Consider the following 15,162-nt stretch of genomic DNA (forward strand, 5'->3'; position numbering starts at 1 on the left):
CATATATAATTATAAATATATATATATATATATATATATATATATATATATATATATATATGTGGGTCGCTTTTTCAGTTCAGATTTAATTTGTGTATCTTTTTCTGCCCAGCTCTGATGAGGTTCATGGGAGACCAGCAGTACCGGGAGCAGGATGATGTCAAATGTATCTATGAGATCTTGGTGGTAAGTATGGTGAATAATAGATACTTTAGCGTAGATATAAATTTAAACAACGTGGTTAATAAGTATTTCTTGCAGCTGTGCAGAGAAAAACCAATGCTAAAAGATGAGGTCTACTGCCAGGTGCTGAAACAGATCACCGAAAACCCCAAACAGTGAGTACATACAAATAAGTAATTTTCTGCCTAATCAGATGTAGAAGAGCCCTAATTTGTACATTTGTGTCCAGGGGCATGCTGTGATTGTGGCAAAGTGAAGCAACTGCCTTGGACAGCCCTCGGCGGGGGGGCGAAACTGAGGCCAGGCTGTCCATACCGGACACTCCTTCCTTACTGTAGCTCAGTAATTTTGCTCTGTGTACACAATGCCATTGGCTGTTATGGTGCAGACGGACACCCCTAAACCCTTACCCTGTTTCCCCAAAAATAAGACCTAGCGTGATTGTCGGTGATGGCTGCAATATAAGCCCTACCCCAAAGTCCTTGTAGGTCTTATTTTCAGGGTAGGGCTTATTTTCGGGGAAACAGGGTAGAGCTTATTGGGGGGGGGGGGTAGGGCTTATATTGAAGACATCACTGACAATCGCGCTAGGTCTTATTTTTGGGGAAACAGGGTAGATGGACCTAGGGATTACTTTACCAATAGAAGAGAACAGTTTTTCTTCATCTCAGCAGCATGTAGCAGTGAATACTCTGCAGACCTGTGATGGACTTCAAGGCACAACACATCCAGAAAGCCTGAACCCATCAATTGATCCAGCTGATCCTTGTGGTGAAAGGTTCTATCGCTCAATAACAACACACAATAACCTATGAAGTTGTGTTGACATTATTTATATTGAATACAGTATGTGGCACATTGTTGCAGGAATGGATGAAGCTAATAGAATAATGCATAATAGTGTAATTGATGGAAACAATAATTCCTTAAGGGAAAGATTCCCGTGTTTTTGGCTGTTGGTTAATGTGAGTGCTGTCTGAGGAGTTATATTTTTAAAGGGCTCATGTCGTATATTGGCAACATTGAAAAGTTTTAAAGCATAGGCAGTTTCCGAGTTACGAATGACTCCTACTTATGAACGGCCTCAAGCTGACCACTTGTGCTTCAGGCTTGTCCTGGATCCCTCCGAGCACCTCTGGCCACATCCCACACTGCAGTACTGCATGGCCAGAAGAGCCCCAGATAACATAACAAGGGCCCGGAACACCCCATATCCATGCAATGATGGAAGTTACACTTACAAATGAAGTGTTCCAACTGGAAGTTACACTTACAAATGCAGTGTTCCGACCGGAAGTTACACTTACAAATGAAGTGTTCCAACTAGAAGTTACACTTACAAATGTAGTGTTCCGACCGGAAGTTACACTTACAAATGTAGTGTTCCGACCGGAAGTTACACTTACAAATGTAGTGTTCTGACCGGAAGTTACACTTACAAATGTAGTGTTCCGACCGGAAGTTACACTTACAAATGTAGTGTTCCGACCGGAAGTTACACTTACAAATGCAGTGTTCCGACCGGAAGTTACACTTACAAATGTAAGTGTTCCGACCGGAAGTTACACTTACAAATGTAGTGTTCCGACCGGAAGTTACACTTACAAATGTAGTGTTCTGACCGGAAGTTACACTTACAAATGCAGTGTTCCGACCGGAAGTTACACTTACAAATGCAGTGTTCCGACCGGAAGTTACACTTACAAATGCAGTGTTCCGACCGGAAGTTACACTTACAAATGTAGTGTTCTGACCGGAAGTTACACTTACAAATGCAGTGTTCCGACCGGAAGTTACACTTACAAATGTAGTGTTCCGACCGGAAGTTACACTTACAAATGTAGTGTTCTGACCGGAAGTTACACTTACAAATGCAGTGTTCCGACCGGAAGTTACACTTACAAATGTAGTGTTCCGACCGGAAGTTACACTTACAAATGTAGTGTTCTGACCGGAAGTTACACTTACAAATGTAGTGTTCTGACCGGAAGTTACACTTATAAATGCAGTGTTCTGACTTACGAATAAATTCCACTTACGAGCCTACAGTACTTATTGTGTTCGTAACTCGGGGACTGCCTGTTAACCAAACCTGAGAGAAACATTAAGGCTACCTTTGCTAAAATACTTCTTAAAAAGCTGGCTACCTATTATACTCACTCATACTGAAACATTATACTAACACTCATACTGAAAAACTCATGTTTCAGTGCTTCATTTATCCATATCAGGAAGGTCTGACTAAAGTCAGAATTTCCTATCCGCATACTTGTTCTGGATTAGTGATTCAAGTATTAAAGGGGTAGTTTACCTTTACCAAAAAACAGCCTAAGCAGATAAGGGGTGTTTGTAGATAAAAAAAAAAACTGTGCAGCTCTGTCTAAAGTTGGATAATGCCCTTGCTATAGGTGTACTCCATTTACATACCCCCTGAAGCCTGACTGGAATACTCCAAAGGCGTTGCTAGTAGGATGCGAGGCCTAGTCATTATTGCTCACCTCTTTCATTACAGGCGTGAGCTCAGAGAAAGAGTTCACTCCTGTTGATGGTGGAGGTGAGCAGCAACCACTAGGCGTCCGTTCCCAATGTCCTGTGAGTATTCCAGGCAGGCTCCAGGAGGTACATAAATAAGCTACACCTATAGCAAGGGCATTATTCAACTGTAGTCAGAACTGCTCAGTTTTTTTTTCTGTATCTAAAAACACCCCTTACCTTTAAAGTGTTTGTAAACCTTCCTGTATTATTTTTTTTAAATAACAAACATATCATACTTACGTCCACTGTACAGCTCATTTTGCACAGAGCGGCCCCAATCATCGTCTTCTAGGGTCCCTCGGCAGCTCTCGTGGCTCCTCCTCACATCAGATAACCCCCTAGAAAAAGCGATCTCCCAGGGCGCCCGCATCATTGCATTTGATTGACAGCAGCAGGAGCCAATGGCTGTGCTGCTATCAATCTATCCAATCAATGCAGAGAGGGAGAGCACATCCCCGCCAAGGGAATTATGGGGCTCAGGTAGGTAAAACAGGGGGGCTGGGGGGGGAGGGCAGTCACTGCCAGAAGTTTTTTCACCTTAATGCATAGGATGCATTAAGGTGAAAAATCACAAGGGTTTACAACCCCTTTAAAACATGAACTAACACTTTCAAGCCAGAGGGTCAACATGAAACTGAATGTTTTCACTTTTTTTTTTATTGCAAAAATTGGGAGATTTAAGTGAAATGTTGCCTGGTTGGCAAAATGCATTAGAGCCAACGGGGAAGGTAAAATTATAGAGGTTGTGCAGTGGACTTAAAATGGCTACTGTTAGTTATTCCTTCATCTATTTTGGACCTGTTCTTGAGCCATAGAACAACCCTTCATTATATAAAAAAAATGTGCAGAAAAAAAAAAAACATCAAACGCAGAAAACACACAAATACAAAATACAAATACAATATAAATAAATACAATATGAATATAAATACAAAATACAATATAAATACAATATAAATATAAATAAATACAAATAAAAATACAAATACAAAGAACATTAAATGAAATAATCAAAATCAAAATTTACCAAAGTACACAAAACACCCTCTTAAAAAAGAAAAAGGAAAAGATTTGTTTTTAAGGAGCCTGATAAGCAAAATTTAGAGTTTTTACCTCTGCAAAAAATCACTCCACTCATGGGAACTAGCATTTTTAAAATGAGGAGCAAGTCCACCATTAGGGGGGGGGGGGGGCAACCCCTACACATGTAGGGGGACCAGGCATCCCAAAGGGCCTGACCCCAAGTTGCCACCTCTGCTGAGTCCCAGTCTCCCACTGGCTGCCGTTGTCAAAATTATTGGTTGCTAGGACTGGCTGGCATCCTAGCAACCAATCATGTACAGTCACAGGCCCCGGGAGAGGAGGAGGATGTAACTTCCTCCTCCCTTCTCCACCACATACTAATGCTCCACCTCCCGGCTTTCGCCTTCCCTCCTGATGCGGAGTATGGAACTGGTACTCTGGTAAGAGGAATCCCTGGAGTGCAGGAGATCGGGAGATCAAGCTATGGGCTCTTTATGTTTATGTTTTCCGCAATACAGCACTCTCTATATACAGGTATTCTGGTACATGTAGGTACTCTCACAATACGGCATTCTCCATTTAAAGGCAGTTTGGTGAATTGTGGTGCTCCCACAATACAGCAGTCTCTATATACTGGCAATCTGTTGTATGTTAGTGCTCTACTTGTGTGAAAAATGATAAAAATTTCATATAGGTACAGCTGTGCATGACCGCGCATTTGTCATTCAAAATGCAACAGCGCTGAAAAATAGAAATTAGCCTGGTCAGGAAGGGGATGAAAGTGCCCGGTATTGAATTTGTTAAGCCAGCCATACATTGTTCGAAATGTGGCTGGTTTAGCAGGGACAGGATGAATTTGGATCCATGCGTGGGCAGGGAGGTTGTTCAGAAGTTGATCTACCGATTGACTTCCGTACTACCACCCTGTCAGTTTTTTGATGCTCAGTCAGAGCTGCAGAGACTATAGCCAGCAGCGATGATCAATGTATTCTGGTGGTGGGGAAGTCTCCCCGCTGTTAGAATACAATAGCTCAGCGGGATGATTCCCTCATTCACGGTGAGTGTGTGGATGGGGAATTGAGTCCGTTTTTTCATTTTTCATGTACACAGATAGTGTCACTGTGTTCTCTGCAGCAGGGTAGCACTTCCTATCACCTATTCAAAATCTATATCCCTGCCTTTTCATATGTATTACTAAAGTATCTTTTTGTTTCTAATTTGACAGGGAGAGCTGCAACCGTGGCTGGATTGTGCTGAGCCTGATGACTGGATATTTCTCGCCTACCCCCACTTTACTGCCATGTGTTACCAAGTACCTCCAGGACACTGTTGGTGATTATCAAGGTATGTCAGTTACTGACTATAACATTGTCTAACAAACTGTGAAAGCACATGGGTTTTACTGCTTCCAGTGACATCTGCAAGGGTTCCTGCAGGCTAAATGCATTTCTCAACTAAATCTCAATGATTTCAGAAATGTCTCAAACCGATGTCAAATGCAAGTGGAATGCATCTAAAAGCAAGCTGCATTTGCCCATCTACACAAACCCTACACCCATTGACAAAGGCCCTAAAGATCGCCACATTGAAGTGCAGTGTTGGTCATCTTACTTTAAAAAAGTAATTAGTTAAGTTACAAATTACTTCTCCCAAAAAGTAATTGCGTTAGTAACTCGGTTACTACATTGGAAAAGTAATTAGTTACTTAGCAAATTAACTGTGACAGGGGTGGCAGCCATGGTACTTGAGGGGATGGCAGCGGTAGTACTTGAGGGGTGGTAGCGGTGGTACTTGAGGGGTGGCAGCGGTGGTACTTGGGGGGTGGCAGTGGTGGTGATGTAAGTACTTGGGGGGGTGGCAGCGGTGGTGTACTTGGGGGGGTGGCAGGCAGCGATGGTACTTGGGGGGGTGGCAGCTGTGGTGGTGCTATCCTCTCCCACCACCACCTCTGCCTCTTACTGATCCCATCCCCCACCACCACTGATCTCATCCCTACCGTATCCCTCCCATCACCTCTGTTGTAGAAGTGATGGTGGGTGGGTAGGGATGGGATCAGTAAGAAGCAGAGGTGGTGGAGGACTTGGGATGGATCGATTGCACTGCAATTCAAATCGTCAGACAGTCACTTACTTGCCTCCAGGGATGCCTTTCCTCATGGGGAGAGAGAGACCCTCCCCTTCACTCGATTGGTGTCAGCTGGTCAGCTGACTTCATTTTTCAGTTTCCGCCTGGGGCGGGATGGGGCGGTCCAGACAGTCTCTCTGAATCTCAGCCTCTTCTCAGCTCAGCGGGCAAAAGCCTCCCTCCCCGCGGCGGAACGAACTGCCAGGCAGCACGGCCAAGGCGGGCCTCCCGGGCGGTAGATGTAATTGCGATAACACGCCCAAGTAATGGGAAATTAGTTATCACGAGGGGGGAAGTAATCAGTCAGATTACTCGTTACCCTCTAAAGTAACTGCGTTAAGTAACTCCGTTTATTTTAACGGAGTTACTTACATCACTGTTGAAGTGTGCATGATAGCTCATTCTCAAGGTTGTTTGACCAATACCTTCTTACATAAACACCCTCATGTGAATGTCTGGCCACTGTGCACATACGGACATGGCTTGCTAATTTAGAAGTCCTTCTAGAATCTGCAGGCCACACCATTGCCACGTAACCTGCATTTTTCTACCATGGCCAGTTAAACCTAGGTTTGGTGCCAAAGCTAATAAGAGAGAAGCAACAACCTTTCCATGAGAAACATTTGGCATTTAAGGTGTCTCCATGGCCCTAATAGTCATACACATGAAGAAGAAGAGTAAGAAGTGCTGTGTCCACTTCTACTCTGTGGCATGGTCTGCCAAGCAAGTTTAAATTTGGAGGGAACACTTAATTCCATAAACCAATTGAACCATCCTTTCTAATTTTTCATGTGTTGGTTTTAAAATGGGTAGGATAGGCACAGACTTACTTTGCCTCCCCCAACATTCAATGATCATAAGTATACCTAAAGTTCCATACAATTATGTTCTTACTGGCCAAAAAAAATCCAGGAACAGGCCACTGGGAGCATACTGGTGGAGGGAGGGGCCAGCTCTCGGCACTGCTTGGAAGTGTTGAAACTTGTTGGTTTACAAAAACCTGGCTGGGAGATCATTGAGATCCTTCATCACATGACCAGCAGTTCAACATTCTTGTAATGGATTGAAAGCAGAATTGTGGATAAGTGGTCCTGATAGGTTAGATACACAGAGAATTGCCCCTTAGGATTTGGTTAGAGACAGGAAAAATCTCATGGCTGGAGCTTCCAGGACATGTAACAATCTGGTTGTTATATCAGTCTAAAGCAGCCCATAGATGAGTCAGTTTTTTTTATTGAACGGCCGCCTGAACATACTGATCAGTGCCACCAGCTATAGCTTGTGGCACTAATTGAGTGGCATTTATCTAACAGGCTAATTGTACAGAACTTGATTAGTAGGTCAAGTAATAGGACTGCTCAACAACTATCTCCATACATGGATTGAAATATGTCTGGTCCCTGCAGCCAATTTTTGATCCACATATAGTCAGCTTTAGGTGGAGCAGACCTTTATATCTTTCATGAATTCCAAATGTTTGTTTAGAAGACTTTTTATTGATACCATTTTTTATTTTTAGAAATCTCTCGGAACTGCCAAGAACACTTGCGCCATACTGTGCTGTATCATGGCCGCCGGCATCTACCCCCACGGAATGAAGTGGAAGCTCTGCTGGTAACTGAGAATATATAGAAAGGATTCTGAGCATAGTTTGGGCTAGAAGTGCAAGATTTAATGATACAGTATCTCACAAAAGTGTGTACACCCCTCCAATTTTTGCTAATATTTTATATCTTTTTTTTCATGTAACAACACTGAATAAATGACACTTTGCTACAATGTAAAGTAGTGAGTGTACAGCTTGTATAACAGTGTATATTTGCTGTCCCCTCAAAATAACTCAATACACAGCCATTAATGTCTAAACCGCTGTCAACAAAAATGAGTACACCCCTAAGTGAAAATGTCCAATTTGGGCCCAATTAGCCATCTTCCCTCCCCGGTGTCATGTGACTCATTAGTGTTACAAGGTCTCAGGTGTAAATGGGAAGCAGGTGTGCTAAATTTGTTATCGCTCTCACTCTCTCCTACTGGTCACTGGAAGTTCAACATGGCATATTCGTGGCAAAGAACTTTCTGAGGATCTGAAAAAAAGAATTGTTGATCTGCATAAAGATGGCCTAGGCTATAAGAAGATTGCCAAGACCCTGAAACTGAGCTGCAGCAGGTGGCCAAGACCATACAGCAGTTTAACAGGATAGGTTCCACTCAGAACAAGACTAGCCATGGTTGACCAAAGAAGTTGAGTGCACATGCTCAGATGTATGCGTGCTGCCAGCATTGCTGCATAGGTTGAAGGGTGGTGGGTCAGCCTGTCAGTGCTCAGACCATATGCCACACACTGCATCAAATTGGTCTGCATGGCTGTCATCCCAGAAGGAAGTCTCTTCTAAAGATGATACACCAGAAAGCCTTCAGTTTACTGAAGACAAGCAGACTAGGGACTTGCATTACTGGAACCATGTCCTGTGGTCTGATGAGACCAAGATAAACTTATTTGGTTCAGATGGCGGCAACCAGGTGAGGAGTACAAAGACAAGTGTGTCTTGCCTACAGTAAAGCATGGTGGTTGGAGTGTCATGGTCTGGGGCTGCATGAGTGCCGCCGGCACTGGGGAGATACAGTTCACTGCAGGGCAGTATTCCAACATAACGACCCCAAACACACCTCCAAGATGACCACTGCCTTGCTAAAGAAGCCTGGGGGAAAGGTGATGGACTGGCCAAGCATATCTTCAGACCTAAATCCTAGTGAGCATCTGTGGGGCGTCCTCAAACCGAAGGTGGAGGAGCGCAAGGTCTCTAACATCCACCAGCAATTTGATGTCATCATGGAGGAGTGGAAGAGGACTCCAGTGGTAACCTGTGAAGCTCTGGTGAACTCCATGCCTAAGCCCCTGTACACACGGTCGGAGATTTTGCCAACCAAATCTGTCGGATTTTGCCCGTCGGATTTAGTCCGACGGATTGTGTCCGAAACTGTTGCATACACACGGTCGGGCCAAGTTGGCGAAAAATCCGATCTTTCAGAACGTGATGACGTAATTTCGTTACGATGGGACTACATTCAGGCTAGTAGCCAATAGCTTTGATGTAGGAATTTGATCTGAGCATGCATGGCACTTGGTCCGATGAAAATGCTCTACAGATGATCAGATTAGGTCCGTCCGGCCCAGTTGGTCGGGAAATATTTCCAACATGTTGGAAAATTGGGTTGGACGGAGATTCGGACGGAATCAGTCCGATGCATACCACACACAGTCAGATTATCTGATGACACGGTCCGATAAGACTCATTCCGACAGATTCTCTGACCGTGTGTACAAGGGCTAAGAGGGTTAAGGCAGTGCTGTAAAATAATGGTGGTCACACAAAATATTGACACTTTGGGCCCAATTTGGACATTTTCACTTAGGGTGTACTCACTTTTGTTATCAGCGGTTTAGACATTAATGGCTGTGTGTTGAGTTATTTTGAGGGGACAGCAAATTTACACTGTTATACAAGCTGTACACTCACTACTTTACATTGTAGCAAAGTGTAATTTCTTCAGTGTTGTCACATGAAAAGATATAATAAAATATTTACAAAAATGTGAGAGGTGTACTCACTTTTGTGATATACTGTATATATGGCAGGATAAGCTCATTAATAATGCTTTTCTTCCTTCAAAAGAATGGACGGGTGTCTCGGCGTGCCGTTATAGTTTTGCCAGGCGGAGTTGAATACACCACAAAAATCAAGACCTTTTCCGTGAGTATCACTAGAAACTAGAAAGATACATTTATGTTACTTGCAGTCCATGCAACACACTGCACCTTTACTTCTTAGAGCCGGTTCATACCTAAATCGCACAGGAACCTGGTCCGCATTCCTGTGTGATTCCTGTGTGCAGTGCGATTTTCAGCCCATTCAATGAATCCACTATTTTCAAAAGAATACACTGCACTAGATCGCATGGTACTGCAGTAGCATGCGATCCAGCACAGGCAAATGGACCGTGTTTGCGATCTGTGTTTTGGGTGTCATTAACATTATATTAAAACAAATCGCACACCCAGTGAATTTTGAACGCAGTGTGGAAACTGCTCACGGAACATGGGTTTCCCGCACAGTGTCCTGATGTGAACGAAACTGCATCCTTGGTTTACACTAGAGCGCAGTGCGGGAAACCACATTCAAAATGCACTTAGTTGCGATCTGCAGTGGGTGTCAGTTTTAAGTTAAGATGAATATATGTGCCAGCACACCACGGATCTTCAGTCCAATAGTATTTATTTCAGCATGATCACAACCCAAAGTAAGAGAGTGCAATCTTCCAGAGTCAGGCAGGACCTCTTCGTCGTGTGAGCATGCATGCTAAATTAAAATTTGTTTGGACTGAAGATCTGTGGTGTGCTGGCAGATATCGTCATTGCGGTTTTTATGGTCCAGTCTCCAGCTGGTGGTTGCTACAGCACCCAGTATCCTAGAGCTTTCCCCAGGAACATGTGTGATGGGATTATGGAATATGGAATATTACTTATAAAGTGTTAAGATAAGAACACCCCAAACGCAGGTCGTAAATGCAGTGCATTTGCCTGCACCGGATTGTATGGTATAAATGTACCACGGGGGGGTTACAGAACACTGTGCAGACACCCCATGTGCCTGAATTTCATAGTCTGTCCAGCATGAGATGAGGCAAGATACAGGCTGTGCTTGAGCAGGGATGTGTTCACGGGGCAGGCTGTGACTGGGAGGTGTTTGCCAGAGGCAGGCTGTGACTGGTCAGGGGGCATGGTGGCTGAACAAACTACCCAATACAATAATGATGTATACTTGCAAAGTGTCCTGTACCTATGAAAGGATGCAAACTGACCACACTAACCCTCTGACGGGCGTTAGTGCCACTTATGAGTGCCTATCACTGCGGCCTTTAAGTGCCCATCAGTGTTATCTATTAGTGCCCCTCAATGTCACCTATGAGTGCCCATCAGTGCTGCCTATTAGTGGTGCATATTAGTGCCTCATCATCAGTGCCACCTTATCAGTGCCGGTCAGTGCAGCTTATCTTTGCCCAGTGAAGGAGAAAACTTATTTACAACATTTTTTAACAGAAACAAAGATTTTTTTTTTTCATTTTTGGTCTTTTATTGTTTAGCAAAAAATAAAAACCCCAGTGGTGATAAAATACCACCAAAAGAAAGCTCTATTTGTGAGAACAAAAAAAAAAAAAAATTGTTTGGATACAGTGTTGCATGACCCTGCAATTGTCATTTAAAGCTGAAAATTGGCCTGGGCAGGAAGAGGGGGAAAGTGCCCTGTACTGAAGTGCTTAAATAACGTAATTTGCCCACTGCAAACTATATCCCCTCGTATTTGCCATTAATTAGTAGGCAATGCGATCTGTGGCCTACTTTGGGTTACAGACTTCTTCCTGCAGGCTTGTAAATACATATTTTCTATAGGGGCCTGCATAGAATAGGCTGCACTTTCATGGTACCATGCAGCCTCACCTGACTACCCTGATACTGCACCTCCCTGTCTCCCAGCACCCCTGACACAGCAACCTTACCTCTGTTTCAGAGCACCTTCTTCACTCAGCACTTCTCTCACATAACACCCCCTTCACCCAACACCTCTGTTAAACACCCTTCTCACCCAAACATTTGTCACACAGCACCCCATCCCCACCAGCACCTCTGTAACACACATAGTAGTGCGCAGCCTGTTGTTTTAGGGTGTGCACCCCATAGCTCAAACACACGTGTGTGTGTGTGTATATATATATATATATATATATATATAATATACACACACGCACACACATACAGCATATCACAAAAGTGAGTACACCCCTCGCATTTTTTGTAAATATTTTATTCTATCTTTTCATGTGACAACACTGAAGAAATGACACTTTGCTACAATGTAAAGTAGTGAGTGTACAGCTTGTATAACAGTGTAAACGTGCTGTCCCCTCAAAATAACTCAACACACAGCCATTAATGTATAAATCGCTGGCAACAAAAGTGAGTACACCCCTAAGTGAAAATGTCCAAATTGGGCCCAAAGTCTCAATATTTTGTGTGGCCACCATTATTTTACAGCACTGCCTTAACTCTCTTGGGCATGGAGTTCACCAGAGCTTCACAGGTTGCCACTGGAGCCCTCTTCCACTCCTCCATGATGACAGAGCTGGTGGATGTTAGAGACCTTGCGCTCTTCCACCTTCGGTTTGAGAGTGCCCCAATGGGGTTTAGGTCTAGAGACATGCTTGGCCAGTCCATCACTTTTACCCTCAGCTTCTTTAGCAAGGCACTGGTCGTCTTGGAGGTGTGTTTGGGGTTGTTATTATGTTGGAATACTGCCCTGCGGCCCAGTTTCCAAAGGGAGGGGATCATGCTCTGCTTCAGTATGTCACAGTACATGTTGGCATTCATGGTTCCCTCAATGAACTGTAGCTCCCCGGTACCAGCAGCACTCATGCAGCCCCAGACCATGACACTCCCACCATCATGCTTGTCAGGCAAGACACACTTGTCTTTGTACTCCTCACCTGGTTGCTGCCACATACGTTGAAACCATCTGAACCAAATACGTTTATTTTGGTCTCATCAGACTACAGGGGATGGTTACAGTAATCCATGTGCTTAGTCTGCTTTATTTCAGTAAACTGTTTGTGGGCTTTCTTGTGCATCATCTTTAGAAGAGGCTTCCTTCTGAGATGCAGATCAATTTGCAGTGTGCGGCGTATGGTCTGAGCAATTACAGGCTGACCCCCACCCCTTCAACCTCTGCAGCAATGCTGGCAGCACTCATACATCTCTGAGCATGGCCACCATGCTGCAGCTCAGTTTCAGGGTCTTGGCAATCTTCCTATAGCCTAGGCCAGTGATGGCGAACCTTGGCACCCCAGATGTTTTGGAACTACATTTCCCATGATGCTCATGCACTCTGCAGTGTAGATGAGTATCCTGGGAATTGTAGTTCCAAAACATCTGGAGTGCCAAGGTTCGCCATCACTGGCCTAGGCCATCTTTATGTGATATATATATATTATATATATATATATATATATTATGTGATATCTATATATGAGCAACAATTATTATTTTTTCAGATCCTCTGAAAGTTCTTTGTCATGAAGGTGCCATGTTGAACTTCCAGTGACCAGTATGAGAGAGTGAGGGCGATAACATTAAATTTAACACACCTGCTTTAGACATGTGCACTGACAAAAAAGGTGTTCATTTTCGTTTCATTCATTTTTCTGCTTATTTGGAAATTCTGAAAAATTGAAAATTCAGAAATTCGGAAAATGGAAAATTCGGAAATTCGAAAATTCGAAAATCCGAAGTTCAGAAATTCAGAAATTCGAAAATTGGAAATTCGAAAATTCGAAAATTCAAAAATCCAAAAAACGGAAATTCGAAAATCCAAAAATTTGAAATTCGGAAATTTGTAATTTCGTAAATTCGTAAAATTCGGAAATTCATAATTTCACAAATTTTTACATTTGGAAATTCGGATATTTCGGAATTTGAAAAATTCGGAATTAACAAATTTGTCAAAATTCGTTAAACAAATTTGGAACTAAACGAATTGCACATGTCTACCTGCTTCCCATTTACACCTGAGATGTTGTAACACTGATGAGTCACATGACACCGGGGAGGGAAGATGGCTATTTGGGCCCAATTTGAACATTTTCACTTAGGGGTGTACTCACTTTTGTGAGATACTGTGTATATATATATATATATATATATATATATATATATATATATATGTATGTATGTGTGTGTGTGTGTGTGTGTGTGTGTGTGTATGTGTGTGTATGTGTGTGTACTCGGAGACTCTTGTGGATAACTAAGGAAAGGAAATAAAAGGAAAGCGGGAAAGTGACCCGGGTGTGCCGTAGTCACGAGGTCAGCCTGCCTTAAAGAGGGCATACCCAAGAAGTAACTTAGAAATAATGAAGAAGTCAAAATAAAGGGAACGGGTGGGTGGGCTAACCCCAGAAGAAACGCAGACGGGAGAACTAGATGCTGGCCTTTTAACGGCGAAACTCCTCCCACAAATTAATTCGTGAAAAGTGCCAAGATGAGAGGGGCCCCGCAAAAGTGGACTGTCTAGGTTTATCCGCCAACTGGGCCATGAGTAGATCCAAAACTGAAACCGGGCACCAACTAGTGCCGATCTTTAAGAACCTGATGTCGGTACCAGCTCCTGTCTTCTGCGTTTTACAAGCATCCAGGTGCAACCGGTAGTGGTCGGGGTACCTGACTAATTGCTTGATGAAAAGCGTACAGGACTTTGCTCCAGTACGAGTAAATTCACCTAGTCTAAGAAACCCATAGAAGGCTAAATATATGGCTGCCTTGAGCACGAGACTTGGTAGCTCCCCGAAAAGGGATCTGGTAAGCATGTCCAACATGCCCTGGAAAACATGTCCCTCGACTGGAAGCCTGTTATTTGGGCTAGGGGGGTTGTTCTTCTGAATTCCCTTAAGAATGGCCTTAATGGAATGTGCTGAAAACACAAAAGGCCTGTCGGGATGCTGTAGGGAAATTAAATCCTGGATATCTGCCAAGCATCCCTTGATGGTGTTGTGAGATAGTTTAAGTCGTGAGGGACAGTAGGCCACAAAAGCCACAGGTATTGACTATTGTAGCAATCCGGTCTTGGGTACAGCGATTGAAAAGTCTTCCAGGCTGTGTTGTAAGCCTTCCGCATGTTGACAGACAGTGATCTGTTGATCAATCCTAACGCAACCGCCCAGTGTAAATTGAATCCATCCTTTAGAAGCGAGCAATGCAAGGACGTATCAGCACAGATGTCTGTGTCTGGAACCTGCTGGAAAAATTACAGAAAATTAAACCAGGATAGAACGTCTGCAGCTGTATTCTGTATGTCATTGATAAACCTGCAGTGAATGTAGAAACTAAACGGGAGAGACAGCCAAATGAGTCTGCGTATGAAAAACATGTTCAGCAGAGAACCAAGCCTACCCTTGTTAATAATCTCAGAGGTTGCCTAATTGTCCATAAAGAACACCATTGTGTTGCCTCCACAAGTGACCCCACACCTGTGCTGCAGCCACTATGGGGTAAATATCAAAAAAAGCAGACGTCTGTGTGAACCTGGGAATTGCCCAACATTCGTCCTCCCGTGGTCCTGACTGGAAGTGTGTGCCAAAAATAGCCGCATAGCCTCTGGTGGCTGCAGCATAAGTAATGACCTGAGGAGACACCAAAACTGCAGGAATGAACATGGAAATGCCGTTCCAGTGCTGGAGGAACTCATCCCACAT

At 43.6% G+C, this 15,162-nt stretch overlaps 1 protein-coding gene across 3 annotated transcripts in view; it reads left to right on the forward strand.

Annotated features, from left to right (window-relative positions):
* The window catches only part of MYO15B (myosin XVB), a 337,586-nt gene that overhangs the window by 268,601 nt on the left and 53,823 nt on the right, over window positions 1–15,162 (forward strand). For all 3 annotated transcript variants that reach the window (XM_077459669.1, XM_077459670.1, XM_077459671.1), the window contains 5 exons: window positions 113–186; window positions 262–338; window positions 4,967–5,085; window positions 7,385–7,479; window positions 9,540–9,617. In XM_077459669.1, coding sequence (XP_077315795.1) covers window positions 113–186; window positions 262–338; window positions 4,967–5,085; window positions 7,385–7,479; window positions 9,540–9,617 — 443 coding nt within the window. The remainder of the gene's footprint in view (window positions 1–112; window positions 187–261; window positions 339–4,966; window positions 5,086–7,384; window positions 7,480–9,539; window positions 9,618–15,162) is intronic.

Source organism: Lithobates pipiens, unplaced genomic scaffold (assembly GCF_037356315.1).
Source record: "Lithobates pipiens isolate NorthernLeopardFrog02 unplaced genomic scaffold, aLitPip1_a1.2 Scaffold_28, whole genome shotgun sequence".
Classification (NCBI taxonomy): domain Eukaryota; kingdom Metazoa; phylum Chordata; class Amphibia; order Anura; family Ranidae; genus Lithobates; species Lithobates pipiens.